At 37.0% G+C, this 24,206-nt stretch overlaps 1 protein-coding gene across 1 annotated transcript; it reads right to left on the minus strand.

The window, feature by feature from the left end:
• Positions 1-17,903: 17,903 nt before the first annotated feature.
• LOC118850909 (isopentenyl-diphosphate Delta-isomerase 1-like) lies at positions 17,904-23,948 on the minus strand. Its single transcript, XM_036760533.1, has 4 exons — positions 23,787-23,948; positions 22,598-22,690; positions 18,901-19,031; positions 17,904-18,230 (listed from the first exon to the last, which is right to left on the minus strand). Exons 1-4 carry the CDS (start codon positions 23,926-23,928, stop codon positions 17,904-17,906), a joined length of 693 nt encoding a protein of 230 aa, XP_036616428.1. The 5' UTR covers positions 23,929-23,948.
• Positions 23,949-24,206: the final 258 nt, after the last annotated feature.

The following is a 24,206-nucleotide window of genomic DNA, read 5'->3' on the forward strand; positions in this document are numbered from 1 at the left end:
TGGATTGTTGTTATTGCAAGTTGCTTGATTCACTGGAAATACATTAAGTAATAATGCTAAAATAGGAGACTCTTTATTAGATCTCAGAAAACGCTTCATTTTCCATCAGCAACTATGCTTGAAATGTCATGGTTCACCCAAGATAAGATCATTTATCTGAAATCTCATTACCAAGCCCATTGACACAATTTCTGATACTCTGCACCTTCTCAAGTCCCTCACTCGCCTCTCCACTCCAATTGGAGGGCTGGAGGAAAGAGCAATAAATTCCTTCCAAACCTTTTCTTTCTAGAAGACTCAGAACTTTCAGAACTTTCCAAAGAATTCTCGACTTTCTGACAGTTCCTCTGCTTGGTTTTGACTTCACACAACATCATTCCCCTGTGCTGGATACCCCCTCCTGCTATGCAGCAATACACTGCAAGTCTAAAAGATGGAAAACAACTTCCTGCCAGAAAGAAGATGGACTTAAAATGCACAATTAGACACATACTCTTGGATATGGCCAATGTGGGAATTTGTTTTGTTGAACTATGCATTTTTGTTGTGAGGGTTTAATTTTCATTTTTCAAAATTGTTCAGTTGGGAGAAGTAGGAGGAAGAGGTCATAAATGCTCACAGAAACAAATGAAGAAGTAAATGAACAAAGTACTCAATGAAACTCCCCGGATGCCTGATTTTACTTTTTGTCACTTGATTTAGCTCAATAATATCTCACACCACTTCTTACCTGAAAGGCATGGTGTTATCCTGCACGAGCAGAATGGTAGAGCAGTAAGTAGAGCACCTGGTTTAGAGGTCCTGGTTTCAAATCCCCTCTCAGCTGCTTATGGCCTATGAGTCATGAAACAAGTCACCTGACCTCTCTAGGACTAAGCCTTCATTTGTCAAGTGACGAGGTTGAACAAGGTGAGTTCTAAGATTCCTTCTAGCTCCAAATAACCCATGTCGTAGGTTGTCCTTACAACCACCATTAACCTCCTCATTGCTCCAAGGGTCTCTCGCATTTTCATTCTTTGGAGACTGTGGTGTTTCAAGATTTGCAGTGTCATCAGAAAAATTCTGATACTAAACAGATAACTTTTCCCCATTTCTTTTCATTCAATAATTTCCTTTTCATTCGTATAAAACAAAGGGTTTAAGCATTTCTAATCGTTAGGCACAAAGTTTTTTTTCCTATATATTTTCTGAATTACAATTAAGATCATTTTGAGTATTTTAATACAAATGAGCACTTTCCCCTTTTACTGCTTGAACGCTAGAGAAGAGCAATTCATCAATACCTCACCTTTATTCTGTCTGACAGCTGAGAGTAGGGAAATGATGACATCTGTGAGGGGTTATCTCATGCAACTGGATACAGTCCATGTTACCACATCTATACTGCCAGCAGTGTTTCCACATTCAATGACTTTCACAGTCTCTTTGGGTTGAGGCAGTGGGGAGGGAACAAAACAGTCCACATGTTCCTCTCTCTCAAATGGAAAAAGTGCCTCTCCTCTTGAATTCTGCACCTCTCTCTCATTCTTCTATGAATTCTCTGTAAATCAATCTCAGTCATGTACATACATGAAAATACATGAATAGCCTCGGGATTTTGTACCCAAACATCCATTTTTGTTCATCCCAAGATCCCTACATCTCCAAAGTTGAGTTAAAATAGGTATATAATGCTTTGTAATTCCACTGCTAAACATATGCCCAAAGAAGATCAAAGATCAAAAGAAAGTTCCAAGGGGCACAGCCAAGACAATGAGTAAAGGTCACTTGCCTGGACTCTCCCACAAACCCCTCCAAATACCTTTAAATAATGACTCTAAACAAATTCTAGAATGGCAGAACCCAAAAAGATGGAGTGAAACAATTTTGCAGCCAAAGACAGCTTAGAAGGTCAGCAGGAAATATCTGTTGCACCAACGTAAGAGTGGAGCACAGTTCAGCACAGAAAACCAGAAGCAGACCTCAAGGTGACTGAATTAGTGGCAGCAGTGGCAATTTCCAGACCTCTTAGCGCACAGATGGTAAGGGGGTTGGACAACCAATCAGGAGGAGATTTACAGGGGTCCCTTTGCTGGCACCAAGGGCAGAACTCTGTTGCATTACCTATACTTGGATCTGGGTTGCAGTCCTGGTCAGTCCCAAGGCAAGGAGGAGCACTAGCACACCAGAGCTTGTGGCTGCAGGAGAGAGGGGGACCCTGGTCACAGTTCCAGGGTGGAAAAGTGTTTGTGATTGCTCACAAACCAGTACACAGTACAGGAGAGTAGTAAACACACCTCTCCCTAGATCACACCACCTTCGAGGGACTGAAGATTTACAGGTCCCAGAATTGCCTCTGAAAACAACTGGACAAAAAAAAACCTGACACTTGGGACAGTGCCTTCTCCACTTGGGAAGCAGAGCTGCATTTTAACACAGAGTTAAACATCAAGAAATAGGCTGGAAAATAAGCAAGCAGCAGAAGAAGATCCTGGCTATAAAAAGTTACTATGGTGGCAGGGAAGATCAAAGCACAAACTCAGAAGTCAACAAAGTCAAAACTCCTACATTCAAAGCCTCAAAAAAATATGAATTGGCCCCAGGCCAGGAAGGAGCTCAAAAAGGATTTTAAAAATCAAGTAAGAGAATTAGATGCAAAATTGGCAAGAGAAATGAGAGTGATGAAAAAAAAAACAACCATGAAAAAAGAGTCAACAGCTTGGTAAAAGAGGCACACAAAAAATACTGAAGAAAACAACACCTTAAAAAATGGAATTGGCCAAATGGTAAAAGAGGCACAAAAATCCAAAGAAGAGAAGGATGCCTTGAAAAGCAGAATTGACCAAGTGAAAAAAGAGGTACAAAAATACACTGAAGAAAAGAACTCCTTATAAAGTAGAATTGGCCAAATGAAAGAGGTACAAAAGCTCGCTCAAGAAAATAATTACTTAGAAATCAGAATTGGGCAAATGAAAGCTAATGACTTTATGAGACATTAAGAAACAACCAAACAAAATCAAAAGAATAAAAAATATAAGAAAATGTGAAATATCTCATTGGAAAAACAACTGACATGGAAAACAGATCCAGAAGAAAAGATTTAAGAGTTATTGGACTACCTGAAACCTATGATTATAAAAAGAGCCTAGACATCATCTTTCAAGAAATTGTCAAGGAAAACTGCCCAGATATTCTAGAACCAGAGGGGAAAATAGAAACTGAAAGAATCCATGGATCACCTCCTGAAATAGAATCCAAAATGAAAACTCCCAGGAATGTTATAGACAAATTTCAGAGCTCCCAGGTCAAGGAGAAAATACTTCAAGCAGCTAAAAAGAAACAATTCAAATATCATGAAGTGACATTCAGGATAATACAAGGTTTAGCAGCTTAAAAGATCAGAAAGCTTGTAATAAGATATTCTGGAGGGCAAAAAAGCTAGGATTACAATCAAGAATCACCTGCCCAGCAAAAGTGAATATAATCCTTCAGGGGGAAAATGGACATTCAATGAAATAGAGGATGTTCAAGGATTCCTGATGGAAAGACCAGAGCTAAATAGAAAATTTGGCTTTCAAATATAAGACTCAAAAGAAGCATAAAAAGGTAAACAGGAAAGAGAAATCATAAAGTATTCAATAAGGTTAAACTGCTTATATTCTTACATGGAAAAAAGATACTTGTACCCTTAAAAACTTTATTAGGGCAGTTAGAAGGAGTATACATAGACAGAAAGCACAAATGTAAATTGAATGTGATGGTATGATTATCTTAAAAAAATAAAATTAAGGGATGAGAAAGAAGAGTGTACTGAGAGAAGGAGAAAAGGAGAGGTAGAATGGGATAAATTATTTGACATAAAAGAGGCCTGAAAGAGATTTTACAGTGGAGGGGGAAATGGGGGAAGGGGGAAGGGAAGCACATGAATCTTATGCTCATCAGAATTGGCTTAAAGAGATAATAATATACATACTCAGTTGGGCATAGAAATCTATCTTATCATACAGGAAAGTGGGAGGGGAAGGGGATCAGAGAAGGAGTGGGGAGCTGATAGAAAGGAGGGCAGATTAGAGGAGGTAAAAGTCAGAAGCAAAACACTTTTGAGAATAGACAGGGTAAAAGGAGAGAGAGGAAAGAGAGAGAGAGAAGAGAGAGAGAGAGAGAGAGAGAGGGAGAGAGAGAGAGAGAGAGAGAGATAAACAGGGGGGAAATAGAATGGAGGGAAATACTTAGTTGGTAATCATTATTGTAAAAAAATTTTAGAGCAAGTTTCTTTGATAAAGACTTTATTCTCAAATATTTAGAAAACTGAGTCAAATTTATAGAAATAATAACCATTCCTCAGTTGATAAATGGTCAAAGGATATGAACAGGTAGTTTTCAGACAAAGTAATCTAAGCTATCATCATATGGAAAAAATGTTCTAAATCACTATTGAGTAGAGAAATGCAAATTAAAACAACTCTGAGCTGCCACCACATACCTATCAGATTGGCTAATATGACAGAAAAGGAAAATGACAAATGTTGGAGGGGATATAGGAAAATTAAAACACTAATGCACTGTTGGTAGAGTCCCGTACTGATTCGGGCATTCTGGAGAACAATTTGGAACTTGCCTGAAGGGCTATAAAACCATACACACCCTTTGACCGAGCAATACCACTACTAGGTCTGTATCCCAAAGAGATAGAAAACAAAAAGGGAAAGGATCTATGTGTACAAAAATATTTATAGCAGCTCTTCTAGTGGTAGAAAAGAATTGGAAACTGAGATTTCCATCAATTGCGGAATAACTGAACAAGTTGTATACGATTGTGATGGAATACTATTGCACTTTAAGAAATGACAAGCAAGATGTCTTCAGAAAAATCTGAAAATACTTAAATGAACTGAAGCAAAGTGAAATGAGCAGAATCAGGAGAACATTTTATGCAATAACAGCAATATGATATGATGATCTATTGTGAATAATTTAGCTTTTCTCAACAATAAAATGATCCAAGACAATTCTGAAGGACTTAAGATGAAAAGTGTTGTCCATCTCTTGAGAAAGAACTGGTAGAGTCTGAATGCCGATCGAAGATACTTTTTCTTGGTTTTTGTTGTTTTTGTTTGTGTTTTCCTTCACAGCGTGACTTGTGTGGAAATGTGTTTTGCATGACTATACGTGTATAACCTATGTCAAATTGCTTGCCTTCTCAATGGGGGGAAGGACAGAGAGAGAATTTGGAACTGAAATTTGAAAAAAAAATGTTAAAATTGTTTTTACATGTAATTGGGAAAAAAATAGAAAATTATAAAAGAAAGTTCTAATATACACCAAAATATTTGTTGGAGAACATTTTGTGTAGCAAAGAATTAAAAAATAAAGTAGATGCCCATCAATTGGGGAATGGCTAAAGAAATTGTAGTATATGAATGTAATGGAACATTACCTTGCTGTGAGAAATAACAAATATAAAGAATAGAGACAGACATGGAAAGACTTCTATAACCTGATAGAAAATGAAGTAAGCAGAACCCAAAACAACAATGTACATAATGACTATGGAAATAGAAAGAACAATCATCACAAATAACTGATAAATATTGCAAACTTAAAAAGAATAAGCATGGTCCCAAAGAGACATGAAAAATCACAGGTATATCACATTGTATATGTTTTCAAATTTTTTTCAATGCATTGATCAGTTTTGCTTATTTTTTCTTTACCCTGTTTTTGTTTTTTAAAAAGTCTTTGATACGAGTTGGCTTTCTTGGAGGTGCAGGAAAAGACATATGGGGAGAAATTAGGTGAAATGAAAGTAAAATATGTCAAAAAATTATTTTTAAAATGTCTTGCCAAACTTAATCTAAGAACAAATAAGAAGATTCTGGTGGCTGAGTTGAAGCAAGGATTCCTATGTGTCTGAAACTGAAACCTTTTGTTCAATCTGTCTTTATATACATAATTCCTAGAATAATTCTCTTTTGGCTCTATCTTCTTTATTAGATTCACAAGACGACAGGTGAATAGGGTTTCTTTTTTACTAAGTTTTTTTTAATGTATACTGTTTCTCTTGCCAAGAACACATCATTCCTATTCTATAAATTGTGGTCCAAAAATCAATTCTGTTTTTGAACACCATCTTTTTTTGTAACAAGAAAAAAAACTAAGCTTTATTCGTGGTTTCATATAGAATCTTTTTTTCTGTTCTTTATAAGTGTTTGTAAAAATGTTTGTGCTGGTTAAGTTCATAAAAAAAACAAAGAAAAAAATTTAAATCATAGTTTAATATTATGTTGATCTCACCTCTAAACTCACATTCTTACATAAATCAAAGGAGATAACAGAATATGCATTCAGTTGCTTCTTCATCTTTTTTATTTACAAAGTTACTTATAAGGATCAAAGAAAAAAATATGCTTAAAATAGATTACCAAGAAATGTTACCTTTGTAAGAGGAAACAAAACAAGCAAGAATAATCAAAGATAGATATTTTTTTTGGAGTCCAATATGTCATTCTTAACCTCTTTCTCATATGTACCGATTTCGGATGTAGTCTCTGTACATAGAGATATCCTCTTTCCCCAGGGCCTGCATGATACCGTTACAGGCCTAGATGTATGCCTGAAAGATCCCAGTAGATTTTTGTTCTACTCTTGGAGGCTGAACTTCACAAATATTGTCTTGAGAAAAAGAGGAGATATGTGTTAATTTTATAACTCCACCTAAGGGCTTAGAACAGTCCTGCTGGTTACTCTTGTCTTGCTGGTGTTGATGTTGTCCCAGTTGAATAAATCTTGTATAAACAGAGAGACCTTCTGAAGGAACATCGGAGAGGTTAGTCCTATAAACATCTTTCATAGGTTGCACTACATTCTCTGTCACTTTGGTATTGTTGCCTGCATCTGTCATCTTGACTAGTATGGAGCGCTGAGAAACAGAGCCCTCATCTTCTCTGTCTGTTCCAGAACTGTCCTCAGGACTACTAGAAACACCTTCTTCATTTGGGGGTGGAGGGGCACTAGGTCCTCTTTTTCTTTGAAGTACATTTTCTTCCCTAGTGCTTTTATTTCCCAGCACTGATATTCCAGTCTCATCAGGTTTACACACAGTAAATGGACTTGGATCAATGCCAACATTCTTTGTCATAAAGTGCCTTGCTGAAGCTGTCATGGCCAAGCAAAAGGTGTCATTGAGACTACTTGATGCATAAGGTTGAAAGAACTCACTATGGATATTAATTTTTCCTTCATACATGTGAAATTTCTTCACTATCAACTTTTTTTTTGTTTTCCACAGAGGTTACTTCATCCTAAGGCAGTGACAAATGATTTATTACCCCTGGGGTTAACAAGTGCTTATAGCTTCTTCTTGTCTGTGAAAGTCTCCTGGGAATACCATCTCTTTAGACAAATTATAATTTTCGATGGCTGCTTTCTTTTTTTATTACTTACCTTCACTCCACAGAAATGATGAAAATACCATGTAGACTTTCAGTCTTTTGCCAAAGTCATCATTATCCTTATCATTATTTTGTATGTTCCTTCTGTTCATGTCATTTGCTCCCATATGAAATATCACAAGGTAATAGCGGCAAGTGGATTTGACAATTCCTGGGAAGCTTTCTGTAATGTGCTGGATATGCGTCTGAGGAAAACAACAGACAACTCTGTTGTTCACAAGTGTATTTGCAGATACCATTGGGCCATCAAGTAATAGAGGAAAAAGGGAAGACAAATGGTGATTGGAAACTCCTTCACAAGACAAAAAGAAATAGTTGGATGTCTATAGCTCCAAATATCCAGTGATCCTTCTTCCATTCTTTCTTCATGTCATATTCTTCTACCCTCTAGCACCAGAACACTGTTTACATTTCCTAGCATCACTTTACATTCTTTTTCTACTTTGTTTCCTCCTTAAGGCCTTTCTATTCCTTTGAGGAATACTGTGATGTCCCTGTTACACTCCAAGATCCTTCCTCAGTCTCCAGGGTTCATCTGTTGGGGCATAGCTCCCCCAGGTTCAAGGTTTTCTTTGTGTTCATACTCCTAAAACTATAGTTCATGTGTTCCTACAAACAATTTACTTTTCAGTAGTTGACAAGAAAATGTAGTCAGCTCAAAGCAAAGATATTTACCAAAGTATCACCGTAAAAAAAAATTAGTATCAAAACACCTTCCCCCACGAATCTGGTGCTTACTCTCCCATAACTACAACCGTTATCAGTAGGCACAGTCATCACACATAGAGATCATAAGTACAGAGGTACATACATATATTGGGAGCGTATATGGCCAAAGACTGGGATTCATAACTCTAATGTTACAGAGCCGATGATGTCTTAGCAATTTGCCTCTACTTATCTCAATCAGAGTCTTCACCAGAAACTCCTCCTACATTGGACATTGCTAGTTCAAATGGTTTCACTACTCCGACTTCTGGCTCAGCTAGGATTTTTAGTGATTTTGTCATCTAGGTAGTATGCTGTGCAATAATCGAGCAGATTGTCTTTTTCCATGTCCAGACAGCAGCTAGTACCATGGAATCATCATCATCATCATCGTCTTCTTGTCCTCCTCCTCCTTTTTCTTTTTCTTTTTTAGAATATCCAGGGTCTGGAAATCAGAGCCTCATCTTCTACATGGGAGGTTAAAGTTCAATCAACAAATATGTATTAAGCTCCTCTTGCTGCTCCAATTCTGACTCCAGTTTTTGTAGCCATGCTTCAGCTGCCTCCTCACCCTCCAAGTTGCTTCATCCAAATTGTTTTCCAGAATGGTTTGACCAGTTCTCAGCTCCATAAACAATACATTAATGTGCCTATTTTCTTGCATCCTCTCCAACATTTGTGATCATCCTTTTCTGTCACCTTCTCCAATCTATTATATTACCTAACATTGATAATCATGTTTGTCTGTAGGAAATTCTCTACACAACTGGAACCAGAACCTATTCAGCACTTCCTTTTCATTCTAAAGAATGATGTGCTACTATTAATTAGAGAAATGGAAATAAAACAACTCTGAAGTACCCTATCACACCTGTCAGGTTGGCTAACATGACAAAACAGGAAAATTATAAATGCTGGAAAAGATGTGGGGAAATTAGAACATTAATGCATTGTTGGTGGTATTGTGAACTGATCCAACCATCTTGGAGAATAATTTGGATCTATGCCCAAAGGGCTATAAAAATATGTATACCCTTTGATCCTGCAATACCACTTCTAGGGCTGTATTCCAAAGAGATCATACAGATGGGAAAAGAACCCACACATACAAAATTTTTTGTGGTGGCAAAGAACTAGAAATTGATGGGATGCCTATCAATTGGGGAATGGCTGAACAAATTGTGATATATAAATATAATGCAATACTATTGTACTATAAGAACTGATGAGCAGGAGGACTTCAGAGAGACCTGGAAGGACTTATATGAACTGATGCTGAGTGAGGTGAGCAGAACCAGGAGAACACTGTACACAGTTACAGCCATGTTGTACGATGACTAACTTGGATAGACTTGGCACTTCTCAGCAATGCAGATTCAAAAGACTCATGATGGAAATGTTATCCACATCCAGAGAAAGAATTACAGAGTCTGAATGCTGATGGAAGCATACTATTTTCTCTCTCTCTTTTTCATTTTATTTTGTTTTGTTTCTTCTTTCTCATGGTTCATTCCATTGGTTATAATTCTTCTTTGCTACATGACTAATGTGAAAATATGTTTAATGTGAATGTATATGTAGAGTCTATATCAGATTGCCTGCCATCTTGGGGAGGGGAGAGGGGAGAAAGGGGGAGAAAATTTGGAACTCAAAAGCTTGTGAAATGGAATCTTGTAAACTAAAAATAAATAAATTAATTTTTTTTAAATTTTAAAAAGAATGATGTGCTAAACACCTTGTTTAATTGTCCTGATTTTCTCAGCATAAACCGAGGATCCTGGAATCTTAGTCAAGAGACTAGGGAGAACATACAAGACTAAACCATATATCTAGTCTTGGACATAAAGGGAGAAGAGAGGTAACTAAAACCCAGGGATAATCCATCAATAGTTTATTATTACCTCATTTCCACTCTTTCGCATACAATTTTTAGCTGAGGCAAAAATCTAGAATCATTACACAAAATAGATAATCTAGCCCGGGACAAACTGAGAATAAGTTATCACCCCATCTCCTACTGGAATACAATAACAACAACAACAATACCAGATAGCATTTCTATGGAGGTTTAAGGTTTACAGGGCATTTTACAAATATTATCTCATTTGGCGTTCACAACAACAATGTAGGTACTTTTGTTATACTCAATTTTCCATTGAGGAAACTGAGGCAGACAAGGATCAATGGACTTGCTCAGAGTCAGACATAGCTAGTAGTGAGGCTGGATTTGAACATGTCTTCCTGACTGCAGGTTTACTGCTCCAGCTACTATGTAGCCTAGAGGCCAATGGTCTTCTTCAAGCCACGTCTTTGATAGATCAAGGACTCAAAAATCAAATTGAAAATCCAGGCACAAAAACATCATTCAACTTTCCCCATGTGGTTATTTTTAAGCTTATGTAGTTCTCCTTACTGGAGAGAAAAGCTAATTGCCTGACCCAGGGATATGCCTCCTTCTTCATTCAGCTGCTATAGTTCTCTACTTTATTTCATTGCCTTCTATTTTCCACACTTTACATAAAGCTTTGCTAGAGAAAGTGTCAATACAATACTCTAAAGGGAATAAAAATAACCATAGCAATTAAAAAAGGATGTACCATCATTGTACATCCTTGAAAGACCAAAGAACATAAGCACCTTTTTGTCCAGGGGATGAACTCTTCTGAATATTCACTTCCTTGGTGCTTACCACATTAGGAAACCAATTCCTATCCCAAAGGGTCAGTTCCATTTCACTTTATGGCACCTTCATACTTCCTTAGATAGTGGTGACTAAATTGAATTGTCCTGGTCAAAATCAGTACTGTCCAAGGTTCTATGGATTTCATCAATGCATGGGTCTCTTGACAACTCAAACTGGACACAGAATTCACATTTCTTGCAGTGTAATCAAATGGCATGTTCATGTTAGTTTTGGACAGCATCATGACAATTTCTGCCAGAACTACTTGTTCCAGGTTGAACTCTAGAGTCAGCTTGATTTCATTAGGTACAGATCATGGCATACTAACTTTATTTCCTTTTTTGACAGGGTTACTCAGGTGGTAGGTAAGGGGAATTAAAGAGTCAGTTCATCATGATTTTGAAAGTATGAGTAATGTTATTATAGTTGGTACCAGAACATGTTATTTCTTCCCTAGCTAATTTCTAGAGGTAACTTCTATCTAAGCACTTCCTTATACTCATACTCATCCTTCAAACTATTCCTTGCTTTATCCTCCCTGAGAGGTTTGAAGAAAGATGCAGAAATTGATTAATTGTGTCGATGTGTGAATTTATGTGACATTCCTCTCTAGCCCTTTATTTTAGCTCTGTGTGTATCTCTCATTTTTAAATGTGTTTCTTCTAAGCAGTGTATTGTTTCTAATCCATTCTGCTATCTGTTTCTGTTTTATGGACAAATTCATCCCATTCATATTCAAAGTTATAATTACTATTTGCGTATTTCCCTCTTTTCTATTTTTCCTCACTATTGTCCTCACTCTCTTTTTACCCTAATTCCTCCTCTAATTTACTTCTAACCACTACCTCCCTATTCTACACCCTTTTAAAGAATCACTCCCTTATTCTCTCCCTTTACTCTCCTTTTCCTTGTTTTACCCACTCTTTCTTCTTCCCCTACCCTCCTAAATTTAATCTACACACTCTTCTTTATTCCCCTTATTCTGTTCCTTCACTTTCTTTATTTCTTTGTAGATTTAGAAGATTTTTCTAGATAACCTTTTCTATACCCTTCTAGAGGTATGTGTTGTTCCCGCTTTCATCCAAATCTGATGAGAGATGGGTTCCAGCACTACCAATCCTCCACCCCCATCTGATTCCTCTGTATCAGTTCTTTCTCTCATGCCTTATTGGTATGAGATAATTGCTGTTTTTACCTTTTCTTACACAATTTTGCCTTTTAGAATGACCAAATCATACTCAACTCTTCCCAAATCTTTCTTTAGAGCTACCCAATTGCTAGTGACAATCTTAAATATACAGTTTATATTTCCACATATAAAAAGTAAACAGTTTGTCCTTATTAAATCCCTCGTAATTGATCTTCGATATTTTCCTTATATTTATCCTGGATATTGTATGACAAATTTTCTATTACTTTCTGATCCTTTCGCAACAAAATCCTGAAAGTCTGTCAGTTCATTGAATGTCCATTTTTTCCATTAAAATAATACTTAACTTTGCTGAGTAAGTTATTTTGGCTGCAACCCCAGTTCTTCTGCTCTTCAACATATAGTGTTCCAAGATGTGCAGCCTTTTAGCACAGTGGCTGCTAGGTCTTGTGTAATTATAGTTGTGGGTCCACAGTATTTGAATTAGTTTTTTCTTGTTGCTTGTAATATTTTCTTCTCCACCTGGGGTTTCTGGACTTTTGTTATGCTATTCCTGTAGGTTTTCAATCTGGGATCTCTGTCAGATGGTGATCAGTGGATTTTCTCTATTTCTACTTTCCCCTCTTGTTCTAAAACTTCAGGACAATTTTTTAAAATTATTGCTTGTATTATTGTATCAAGATTCTTTTTTTGATTGTAGCTTTCAAATACCCTAATTGTTCTTATGTTTTTTTCTTTTTGATCTCTTCTCCAGATCAGTTGTTTTTCTTATGACACGTTTGATATTCTCTTCTGTTTTTTTCATTCTTTTTTATTTTTTTTTGTCATTTCTTGATCTTTTATAATGTCATTCACTTCCCCTTGCCCAGTTCTGGTTTTCAAGGAGTTGTTTTCTTCCTTAAGATTCTTGATCTACTTTTCCATTTGGTGTCCTTTCTTTTCATAATCTTCTTGGTTTCCTGGATTGTTCTTATTTTTTTCTAATTGTTCTTCAATCTCTCTTATTTGATTCTTAAAGTCCTTTTTAACTTCTTCCAAGAATTCTTTTTGGGTGGGTGAATATCTGATGTTACTTTTTAGGGTAGGCGAGGCTTTTTATGCTTGTTTCCTCTGAAAAAGCACTCCAGTTTTCTCTATTCCCATATCATCTGTCTATGGTTGAGTTCATTCTCCTTTGCTTGCTCATCTTTTTTCAAATTTTTTACTTTTTAGCTGCATATTATTATAATCACCTCCAGTCCTGGGGTGCGGGGGATGGTGCCTCTGTGCTCAAATCCTTCTGTTATATTTTAAGCTTTGTCCAGGGACCAACTTTGGCACTCCTTTCCCCTATAAGCCACAGCTAGGGCCCAAGGTATACTATGATGGAAGTGCACTTGATCCCCAAGGACCTTCCAGTAGCTGTAGTCACTGTTCTCCCCTCTGGCCTGGAACTGAAACTGAGAACTCAGCTCTGCTGTAAGTGCCCATAGCCAGCAGTGTCCCCACTCCACTGCTTCTGCACTCACCAGGCATGTGCTGATTCCTTCTCACCTTCAGCCACAGCCTGGACCACAACTTCTCAGCAGCACAGCTGGGCCTGGCTTCCCTTGGCAGCAGAAGGTCCTATAATCTTCCCCTGCTGTCTGATTCTCCACACTGGCTGTGAGGTGAGAATTCCTGTGGCTGTGGCTGAGACTACCTTCCTGCCCAGCTGCCCCCAGGAATTGTTGTTTGTTGTTTCAGTGGAGATAGCTTGGAGGTGTTTGCCTTCACTCAGGCTGAACCTCTGTCCCAGGGTCTTTCCCCTAGTCTCCTCCACTTGTCCCAGAAATACCACTGCTTTGCCCCAATCTTGTTTATTTTTGCTGCTCTGTTTTCATCTTGAGGAGCTATTTTGTCTTGTTTGTGGAGGAAATCTGGAGAGCTTGGAATTTTCTGACATACTCAGCCATCTTCCCAGAAAGTTATGGCTTGGAAGCTATATTTTCAATGATGAATCTTGACTGAACCAACATTGTTCTGACTCCAAGATCACCCTTCAATGCACTGCCTCTTTTCCAGTTTTTTTCTATTACACAAAATGCTGCTACAAGTATTTTATCATAGGGCATGTATTATTTTGCCTTTGACCTCTTTGAGATGTATGCTCAACTGCTGCATAGTTGGGTCAAAAGGTAGCAGCAAATTGACTAACTTTTCTCACAAAATTCCAAATTGCTTTACAGGATAGGTGAGCCAGTTCAGAGGCCTACTAACAATGTATTCATGTGCATTTGTTCCTATAGCTTCTCCAGCATTAGATATTTCTATCCTTTAACATCTTTGCAAATTTCATGTGTGTGTGAAAGAATACCACAAAGCTGTTTCAGTGTGTGTTTCTCTTATAGTAAGCAATTGAAGTATTTTTTCATATGGTTGTTGATAGTTTGTATTTCTTCTTTTGAAAACTGTTTGTTTACTTCAACAAGAGCTATTGGCCATAACTTTCTTGATACCCTCTCCTGCTTTTACTTCCTCAATACTACACACGTGTGACTCTCTTCCTCCCTCTCTGATCATTGCTAATCTATCTCTTTTATTTGCTCCTTATGCCCTCCCATTCCTTAAATATGTTGGTCCCTCTTGTTTAGACTATTGTACTGATCTCCTAACAGTTCTTCTTGCTGCCAACCCTTCTAATCTCTAATGCATTCTCCACATAGCTTCCAAAGGTATATTTTCAAAACACATCTAACTGTTACTCCCATATGAAAAAACCCAGAGGATTCCCTTTTGAATAATATAAAAACTCATTATTGATTATATAGAGGTGGGAGCCACCTCTCATAGCCTTGGAATAAAATCTGTGAGAAAATGATTATTTGTACATTCCTTGAGCTGAGGGTAGCAAATATTAACATTGGGGGGAAACCCCACAAAGATGTTGTTTGCCTATGGCTAAAATATGAAAACTTGTAACTCTTCTGTACAAACTTCCAGGTATTAAAGCATATATTCATTATATACAGGTACACACATATACACACACACACATATATATGTATATGTGTGTATATGTATATAATATAAACCATATAGCTTGGAGTGAACAGACTCTCTTCCTTCCCAAGAGACCATGGATAGATTTCAGGGGTTCAATGAGCTTACATAACAAAAAAACATCTTTTTTTTTGCTAATCTCTAACTGAAATTTAGCATTTCTTTCAATTGTTTAAATACATTATTCTGGGAAAGAGTCCATAGGCTTTGCTACATTTCCAAAGGGATCTATGACACACAAAAGATTAAGCACTCCTGGACTAAAGGGATGCAAGTGTGAGCAAGCTAAAAAGGTCATTCATTACAGGGTAGTAAAAATTTCCTTTGGATCAGGCACAGTCTTCACAGACCACTATTATGGAACCTACTTCTCTATCCTAGGTGTCTTTTTCCTGTCAATTCCTGTCCCTCTTTCCATCCTTCACAATAAAAATATAAGTCACAGATTAGTTTGGCTAAAGACTCTACATCTAAGACTTTTCATGGTTTGGAAAGTGACAACTCTGTGTCTCCTGTCACCCTTTCTGGGCACAAATGTTACCTTTTTCTAGAATATAAATAGAATACAGCTGCTACAGAAAGATATGTCTTACTCAGCCAAAGTCACAAAATAGTTTTAAGAATAAAGTATTCTTTATTGATGATTTATTGATGTTTTCACTTTTTCATTAAATAACATTTATTCTTTTACTATAGATTTGATAATGGATCCATTAAAAAGTAACATGCAAAAAATTTACTTATAATTAAAAATAACATTTCTATATGATTTTTCTAAACTATTCAATTATGACACAACAACTATTTTTCTAACAGCTTTAGCATACACCTAATCTCATTTAAGAGTCCTACTTGTCTTGTTAGCCTAATTAAGCGGTCCAAAGTATATTCCCATTATAACCTTTTTATTAGAAAAGTACAGAACTTTCCCCCTCAGAGATTCTCTAGCACATACTTTTTTTCTAATGAGAAAAAAGAATAAATGTGAATATTTTAGATGATTATTTGAGTCAAAAGCTACACTAAGAAAGTTTTACTAAGAAAAGGCAAGTGGGTTGGAATGTACCCTCTGACAGAAGGGACATTACACATAGCCAGTGCTTAATAACTATTTGATGAGATGAATTTAATTGGATGAGCCAGTTCCTCTTCTCCAGATTCGAGAGAACAGGCTGTCAGAAACCAAGTCAAGGATTTAACTAAGATGTTATTTTTTAGGTGAGCGCCAGAATTAGGAGGAGTTGAGAAAATGCTTGCTTATCCTAGTTATAACAGGAATAGAATGCCATAGGATGCCTTACTGCAATCATAGCATCATCCAGCTGCAAAAGGGACCTCATCCAACCTAGGAGCAGAAGAGCTCTCTTCATCCTGTTATGCTTATCATACCAGCACTCTATGGTGCTCTAGCACATCACTTTTTACATGAAAGCCGTAGGAAACCTGCTTTACCAGGTAGCAATCATCCCCTTAACTGAGCCAATTAACTGGGAAGCAATAAAGAGTAGGAGGGGATTGTGGTGGGAATGTCTACAGAAATGCAGCCATTTTAGCTGCTTACATAATAAGCTCCACTGGCTAGCAACAGCTTCATTCTCAGTTTCCTAGTTCCTGAAGGCTAAGAATGAACAGTTGGAGACTGTCGTCTATCGTAAGTTCTCCTACTGCAATAGATCACAGACATCCCTACTAGGCTTGTTGTTGCTGTTGTTCAGTCAGGTCCAACTACTTGTCTATTCTAGGCCCCCTTTTCCTGTCAAATTCTATCCCTCTTTCTACCATTCACAATAAAAATACAACTTATAGATTAGTTTGGCTAATAATTCTACATCTAAGACTTTTCATGGATAACTGATAACTCTGTCTTTCCCATCACAGATGAAGAAACTATAGCAAAGAGGGCTAAATGACTTCCTCAGGGTCACACAGCTAGTAAGATTTGAACCCAGGAAGATGAGAGTCTTCCTGACTCCAGGTTCAGTACTCCATCCACTGTGCCACTTGGCTCCTCCCTAGTAGACAGGACCAAATCTTTATATTTCCTTGAATAAGGACACAATGTCACCAGAATCATAATAACAACAGCTTCTATTTATATGATGTTTTAAAGTTTGCAAGGCACTTTATAAATACATCTCATTCCACAATGATCTTGGGCTATAGGTACTATTATTATCACCATTTAATAGGTGAAGGAAATGGAGGCAGACAGAATTTAAATGACTTAGCCAGAGTCGCAGGACTAGTAAGTATCTGAGGCTGTATTTGAAATTGGCTCATTTTTGACTCCAGAACCAGCACCAGCCACTTGGCCACCTAGTTGCCTAAGGAAGATACTTCCCTCAAAGTGGGAATGAAGCATCTTCCTCTATGAAAATTCGAGGGGTTCAAACACAGGGAACCAAGTACATCATTATTAGTTTCAAAGTAACTATGATTCAGAAATCTTCTGAAGATCTAGCAAGGTAATTTATACTTAGTATGTACTCAATAAATGTTTGTTCAATTGTGCTGAATTTCATAAGTGTGAGTAGTGCCAAAGCACTTTTTATTGGTATCCCCCAAAACAGAGTTTCATTCTTTATCTGCTCTCACAAAGCCTTCAGACACTCTAAAGAAGTTTGCTTCTGACAGACTGAAATGTTCTGCCAAGGAAATACTTATTAGGAGAGAAGATAACTGAGAGACCTAGGAAATGTACAAAGAGAAAAGATAAAGAGTAAATGCATATAAACGAAAACTACAGGCCAAAGTTAAATAAGGTTGATGTTCAGAGTACTGCTGCTTCTATCAATAAATGTATAAAACCAAGAGTTGACTTTAATGAATACTGGTCAAAATACCATTTACCAAATACCAGTAATGAGACCATTTTCCATTTCATGTATACTACTTGGCCTTACTTTTCTAGTCACTCATAGTTTACTCTGTATATTTTCTCAGGTTCAAAGAGTGGAGCTACATCAGGTAACCTATCCCACATTTGAAACAAAAAATTCTCGGCAATTATTCTGAACCATCCAGAAACCTTAGCTTCACCCTTGGTTCCTTTGTCCAAGAGTTCTTCTAGCTCTTCCTTTGTAACGTAACGGTAACTTTTCACCTCTCTGGGATCTGGATTCAAAGTGACATCCTTCCTCATAAATAGAAGGTAACCAATTTCATGCTCTCCACAAACCTCATCCAATTTAATCTTGTAGTACATCCTTGTTACAAGACTAATATCATCAAGGGGTATCTGTGGACAAATAGGAACAGAGTTAAGCAATTTTGCAATAGAAAAATGTCTCATTTCTAAACCCTATCGGACAAAATTTACCAACTCTTGCAATCACTTAATTTTGCTAGGAACATCCCAGCACCAATTCTTGAGATCATCAAATCAAATGTCCCTGTATCAAACAGTCTAACCACAACCAACAATGGAGTCTATCCAGGGCTTTCTTCAAATTTGGAAGAATATTTTGTGGAATATAACAAGTAATCTGCCAGATTTTTTCAGCAATCCAGTCACCTTGCTAAAAATCAGAGTAAAAATAAAGCCTTCTATTAACACAAACTTCCCATTGCTGTGGATATAAAAAATTCACAGATAATCCCAAAACCCCATTCTAGCTTCGAGCTTTGGCCTCTCTCACTTTATTTATTTGTAAAACAAAGAGTCCTGGGTAATTATAAAAACTCAACCACCAGCTCTGGGGTGGGGCGGGGCAGTGGGAGTGGAAATGATAGATGGCCCTCACACTATGTCCTGCAGTGGCAAGGTTTTCTCCAGGTTACTCCTTTAATAAATCAAGTACTCAAGGGGCAGTTTTAAAATGCAGCCACATTCGGTTTCCACCACGTCATTAGTGCTCAGCTTCTAGTATCAGTGCTAACAACGTCTGGTGAACAGTAAAGCTGGATACCTGCTCAAGGGGAATTCCTAATTCAGCATGTAAGCTCCTCTGAGCGGCACGCCGTACTCCAAGGGCATTAGTTTCTTCCATTTCCAGTGGTTTATATAATGGATGACTCGAGCAACTGTCACTAAAACTCCCTAAAAACAATAGAACAGACATTATCCTCAATCAGATTTGTCCTTAAGAAACCAAAAGAATAAAACTGAGTTCCTCCATGCAGTGAACTTGATTCTGTCTCCTTAGAGTGCAGGCAACATATCCTCCTGGGAGTTAGAAGACTCATTTTGTTCACTACATAATGGGTATAAAGCCAGCTTCACCCTCCTCCATGCCCACCTAGAAATTCCTATTATGTGATAATGACCCAGTTTCTACCAGAACCCAGGTGTATTAGCTTTACCTGTCTTTCACCCATGTAACCAAAGAATGTACCTGCGTCACTAAAGGTATAAATGTGCTGCTTGCTGAAATAATAAACGGAGTCATTCACCATCTTGTTCGGCTCCCGCCCCGTACGTTGTCCGCAAGATCAGGCCCTTTGCTTAGGCAGAGGCCTGGGGCTTGGGGGGAACCCCGAGCGTAGTCACGAGGCTTCGGAAGCCCGTGACAGCATAACGTACTTTATAATACCTTAGGCGTAGTAACTTGAAGTGAGAAACAGGCTAGAGAGTTAGTTCAAGTACTTTATGGGAAGATGTCAGATGGGAGGGTGCAAGGCTGGCTGGAATGTGCCAGAGCCCAAGCTGCAGGAGTCATTTCCTTATCTGTGTCACCCTCTTGTTAAACCCTGGGTCTTCTGATGATTACGCTCCTTAGTCATCCTCCAACAAAAACCCAAAGCTGCAGGAATTGCCCCCAATTTATTGTCTCCTGGCAATGACCCTGAACTTGGAAGGAGCTCTTCTAGACTGAAATTCTGAACATCTAAATCATGTTTATTTCCCACATTGCATATATCACCATATAAAGGTGATCCATTAAAATGGCACCCAAACAGGATTTTGTTTCTTGCACTGGGTTTTCTTGAACTGCCAGAGAAGCAGAATGCCTTCTTTACCAGTAAGTGGAAGGCAACATTTCTCCCACTGCCCTAGGCTAAACTAGCCATAGCAAGAGAACTACTGGGACTTTCAGAAAACTGGGATTCTCCACAGATCTCTGTTATTCCTCCTTCTTTTTTAAAAAAATAAACCAACAAATACTTACTAAGAGCCAAAGACAGAAGTGAAATTGTCCCTGCCCCTTAGGAGCTTACACTCGGGAGAAATGAGAGAGAGAGAAAAAGCAAGAGAGCAAGCTGTATATGTATTATGCATATATACACACATATATTTTATATATATATACATTTAAACTTAAATGTATACAATTTATTTATTATATAGATTTTACATATGCATATGTCTCTTATATATAGTCTCCCTCACAAAATGTAAGCTCCTTAAGGGAATATGTGTGTACACACACATATATCTATATGCACAAAATTTAATATATAGATACACACATACATATATACATATATGCACATGTATATCCCTAAGGAGCTTACATTGTATGGGAGAGACAAGATATAATACATGTATGTATATGTGTGTGTACATGCATAAAAATGTACATTATTTCCGCCATAGAATGTAAGCTCCTACCTTCTTAAAGTGTTCAGGGAAGGTGTAATTTTTATACTTTAAGGAAATTCTGTGTAAGAAGTTTATCATAAAGGTTCTGACCAGGTTTTTGTCTTTTAAATAAACATTTTATTCTTTAGAGTTTGAGTATGACATAAAAATGGTTATAAAAGATCGAATTCACAAAACTTAGGAACCCCAAATGATGCTTGGGTATCCAGATCTTTAACCAAACAAAGCAATTTAGTGAAGTAGTGGTTACTGTAAAACTAAGTCACTGCTTTATAGGATCCTATGAAGAACTGTACATAAGCTTTAAGGTACATCAAATATACTACATAAAGAGATGTAAATTAACTTTATAACATTGTAAGCAGAATAAGACCATTTAGGGAGCATAAAACCTGCAGCTTTAATTGTACATTTCAGTAGCATTAGAAAAAGAAATATTGTAATGAAATTTAGGACCTCACATATGAATAGATGCCAATGTTACAGCTTTACAGGCTAGGTCTACTCCAACAGTAAGAAAAAAACACAGCCTTTTGAAAATCCTTTGAGGATGGGAATAAAATTCCACTGCCAGATTCCACAAGTTTCTTTCTGTAAGACTTTCAGGATTCAGCTGATTACAATGGAAGCCTAGGATGCCACCTCTCAGAGAAGTTCAGTTTTCATGATTTCATCAGGCAGAAGAGTGTTGGCAATAATCAGTGCCAGAAAGAAGCAATTGTTATTATGCCCAAAAGTTATACTGGATGCCCACTTCTGCTCTGTCACATTAATAATAGCTGCCAATAAATGTTTACTGATTCAGCTTCTTTTCTGAACTAATTACAGGGAGTTATTTCTACCCAAGCTGTTTCCTGTTTGGAGAACGGCAGAGAAACAAGAGTTCACCTTTGTATAGTATTTTACAGTTTACAAAATATTTTTCTTGCAATAACTTAGTGGAGTACACAGTACAAATATCCCCATTTTAGGGGGAATGAAAGGGAATAAACATTCATAGAGCATGTACAATGTGCCAGGCAGTGTGCTAAGTGCATTAAACTACTATCTCATTTGAGAAAGCTAGCTGATACAGTGGGTAGATCATTGGACCTGGAGTCAGGAAGACTGGGTGACCCTGGTTAAGTCATTTAACGTCTGCTTGCCTCAGTTTCTCTAACTGTAAAATTAGGAAACGAGTATCACCTATCTCCCAGGGTTGTTGTGAGGATTAAAGGAGAATGAGATTTTATTATTAAGGAAACTGAAGTCAGATTTGTCCTGGCCACAAGGCTAGTAAATGACAAAGAAAGGATTCATTACACAGATCTTTAGATTCCAAGAGATGAAATGTAAACTATCATCACACTTTCCTCATTAATGGTGTGTCTATTTTGTCCTTTGTCTTAGGTTCCAATATGCATAGATTTTTTTTCTTTATTTTAAAGCAAAACATTTCTGAAAACTGGATTTTCCTAAGAAAGGCTCTTGTGAGGTATAAACCTGATTTTGGAAAAAATATTTCTCCATGAAACTGCTCACCACAGGGCTTGCTAAAGTGGTACAATACAGCCACCTGAGTTTGAATCCTGGCTGAATTCCCTGTGTGACCTTTGTCAAGTTACTTCCCTTTGGGGGCCTCTGTTCCCTCATCTGTAAACTAAAGGGCTACAGACTAGATGCCTCTAAATTGTCTTTCAGGTCTAACTCTTTGAACTTATGACCCAATTCCTACTATCATGCCATCAGTATGAAGTAAGGGATGATCTCAGTAAAGATGAGTGAATTGGACACCTGACAAAGTCATGCCTTGAATCCTCTTGTCAAAGTGGTTCTATGAGAGAATATAATAGTCTCTACTGTCTTTGCAGGTTTATTCCCATAAACAACGGAGGATGAAAACTAGTAAAATCCCCAGAAGTTCCCCATTATCCATGAAGTACACAAGATAGATCTTACTCTATATAAAGTTCTAACAAAAATCATGATAAAAATCAGATGGTCTGTTGTAGATTGCAGAAACAACCTTTTTTATTCAAAAAGGACAAATTTTTACCATTAGCATTTCAAGCAAGTATACTTACCTGGACAAACATTTTTAGTATCAGCTCTCTGCTGTAACAACAGCTTGTTTTCTGTATTGAACAACACAACAGCAAAACCGCGGTGAATAAGCCCTGAAAAAAACATAAGCACTTAAGATTCTGAGAACAGTGCTAATAAACATGGAGTTAATGAACTTTTCCTTTCCCCATTTCTCCCATACAATGATGACACTCTAACTGAAACTCTATGACCTTTCCATTCAAACACAGCAGAAGGAGAGGCAAAGTTCAGAGTAAAATCACTTAATATTTGCATTTGACACTGGGTTGAGTTGTGAATTAGTTCACATCCAGTACAAAAGCATTTTAGAATTATTTTGAGAAAAAGACTGATAAGTCCAGACCTTTGGACACTGAGATACCATTATGCAGTTCCTAGGAGGTCAGAGATAGAAAGAAAAGTCTCATATACAAGAAAATATTTAACTCTTTTTGTAGAATCAGAGAATAGGAAACAGGGTAGATGCCTGTTAATTGGCAAGTATCTAAAAACATTTGGTAAATGAGTGAAATAGGCTGTTTCTGTACTATAAGAAATAATAAATTATTAATTGCGTGTATGCATTTTAAAACATAACTGATACAAAGTGAATTAAGCAAAAGCAAGAGAATAATATGCAAAATGCCCACAATAATTTAAATGGAAGGAACAACAGTCAAAAACCCTGATCTTTGTGTAAATGTAAAGACCAAGCTTGGGCCCAAAGAAGATAAGAGAAAATGGAGCTTTCTCATTTTTTTCCATAGAGTCTAGAGACTATGGAGTGCAGAACTTTCCATATGTTATCAAATTTTGTTGACGTGTTCATTAGTTTTGTGGAATGACTTTCCTTTCTCTCTTCTTTTTATTCTTTGTTAAAGAGCATTGCTTTCTGGGTAGGGTAGAGGAGAAGGATTAATTTTAAAATGATTATGATATGAAAACAAAAAATATGAACAATTTGTTAAGGAAGATTAATATTAGAATCTGATCATAATTTAAGATTCTTCACATGTAGATAGCTAACATTTTATTGAATATTCAATAAAAAAAGAACAGATAGAGCATAAATGAAAGAGTTATGTAATTTTCATGTGAAGCTTCTCAATACATTTCTTATATCTCTGTCAGAATCCAAGACTGAGAAATCACTTTCAAAGTGGACAAAACAGACCTTTTTACTGCTACCTTTTTCAATGTTTTCATTCAGATGGCAGTTCCACTTGGTCTCTGAACCAATCACTGAATCATTTTCATCAACAACAATGCACATCTCTTCCAGGCGCTGCATTTGGTGCTTATCCAGATGAACCCGGTTACCTTTAGACATGGTTGATAAATTTCAATCTTACCTAGAATATGGACATTTATAAAAAGATTATTGTAAGTTACATTTCCTGGACTAAGAATTCAAGACAGCTCCTGAAATTAAAATAACAGAAATAGCAGAGCACTAACAATAATAAAGATAAAAGTGGGAATAAACATTTGTAATTACATCAGTTGGTTGTTATAAGGGAGTATACTAGCTTGTGACTATCATGGAATCTAGGGATATATGAAGGGCTAATCATTAATCCATACCAAACACATAAGTTCTTTGGGTTT

This window comes from Trichosurus vulpecula, chromosome 5, assembly GCF_011100635.1.
Source record: "Trichosurus vulpecula isolate mTriVul1 chromosome 5, mTriVul1.pri, whole genome shotgun sequence".
Taxonomy (NCBI): domain Eukaryota; kingdom Metazoa; phylum Chordata; class Mammalia; order Diprotodontia; family Phalangeridae; genus Trichosurus; species Trichosurus vulpecula.

Excerpts from the sequence above, each read along its gene's own strand:
- LOC118850909 (XM_036760533.1), bottom strand. The coding sequence starts at position 23,928 with ATGTCTAAAGGTAACCGGGTTCATCTGGATAAGCACCAAATGCAGCGC. Across the intron at positions 22,691-23,786 it reads GAATGAAAACATTGAAAAAG|GGCTTATTCACCGCGGTTTT; the intron begins GTAGCAGTAAAA and ends TGTTTTTTTCAG. Across the intron at positions 19,032-22,597 it reads TACTAAAAATGTTTGTCCAG|GGAGTTTTAGTGACAGTTGC; the intron begins GTAAGTATACTT and ends TATTGTTTTTAG.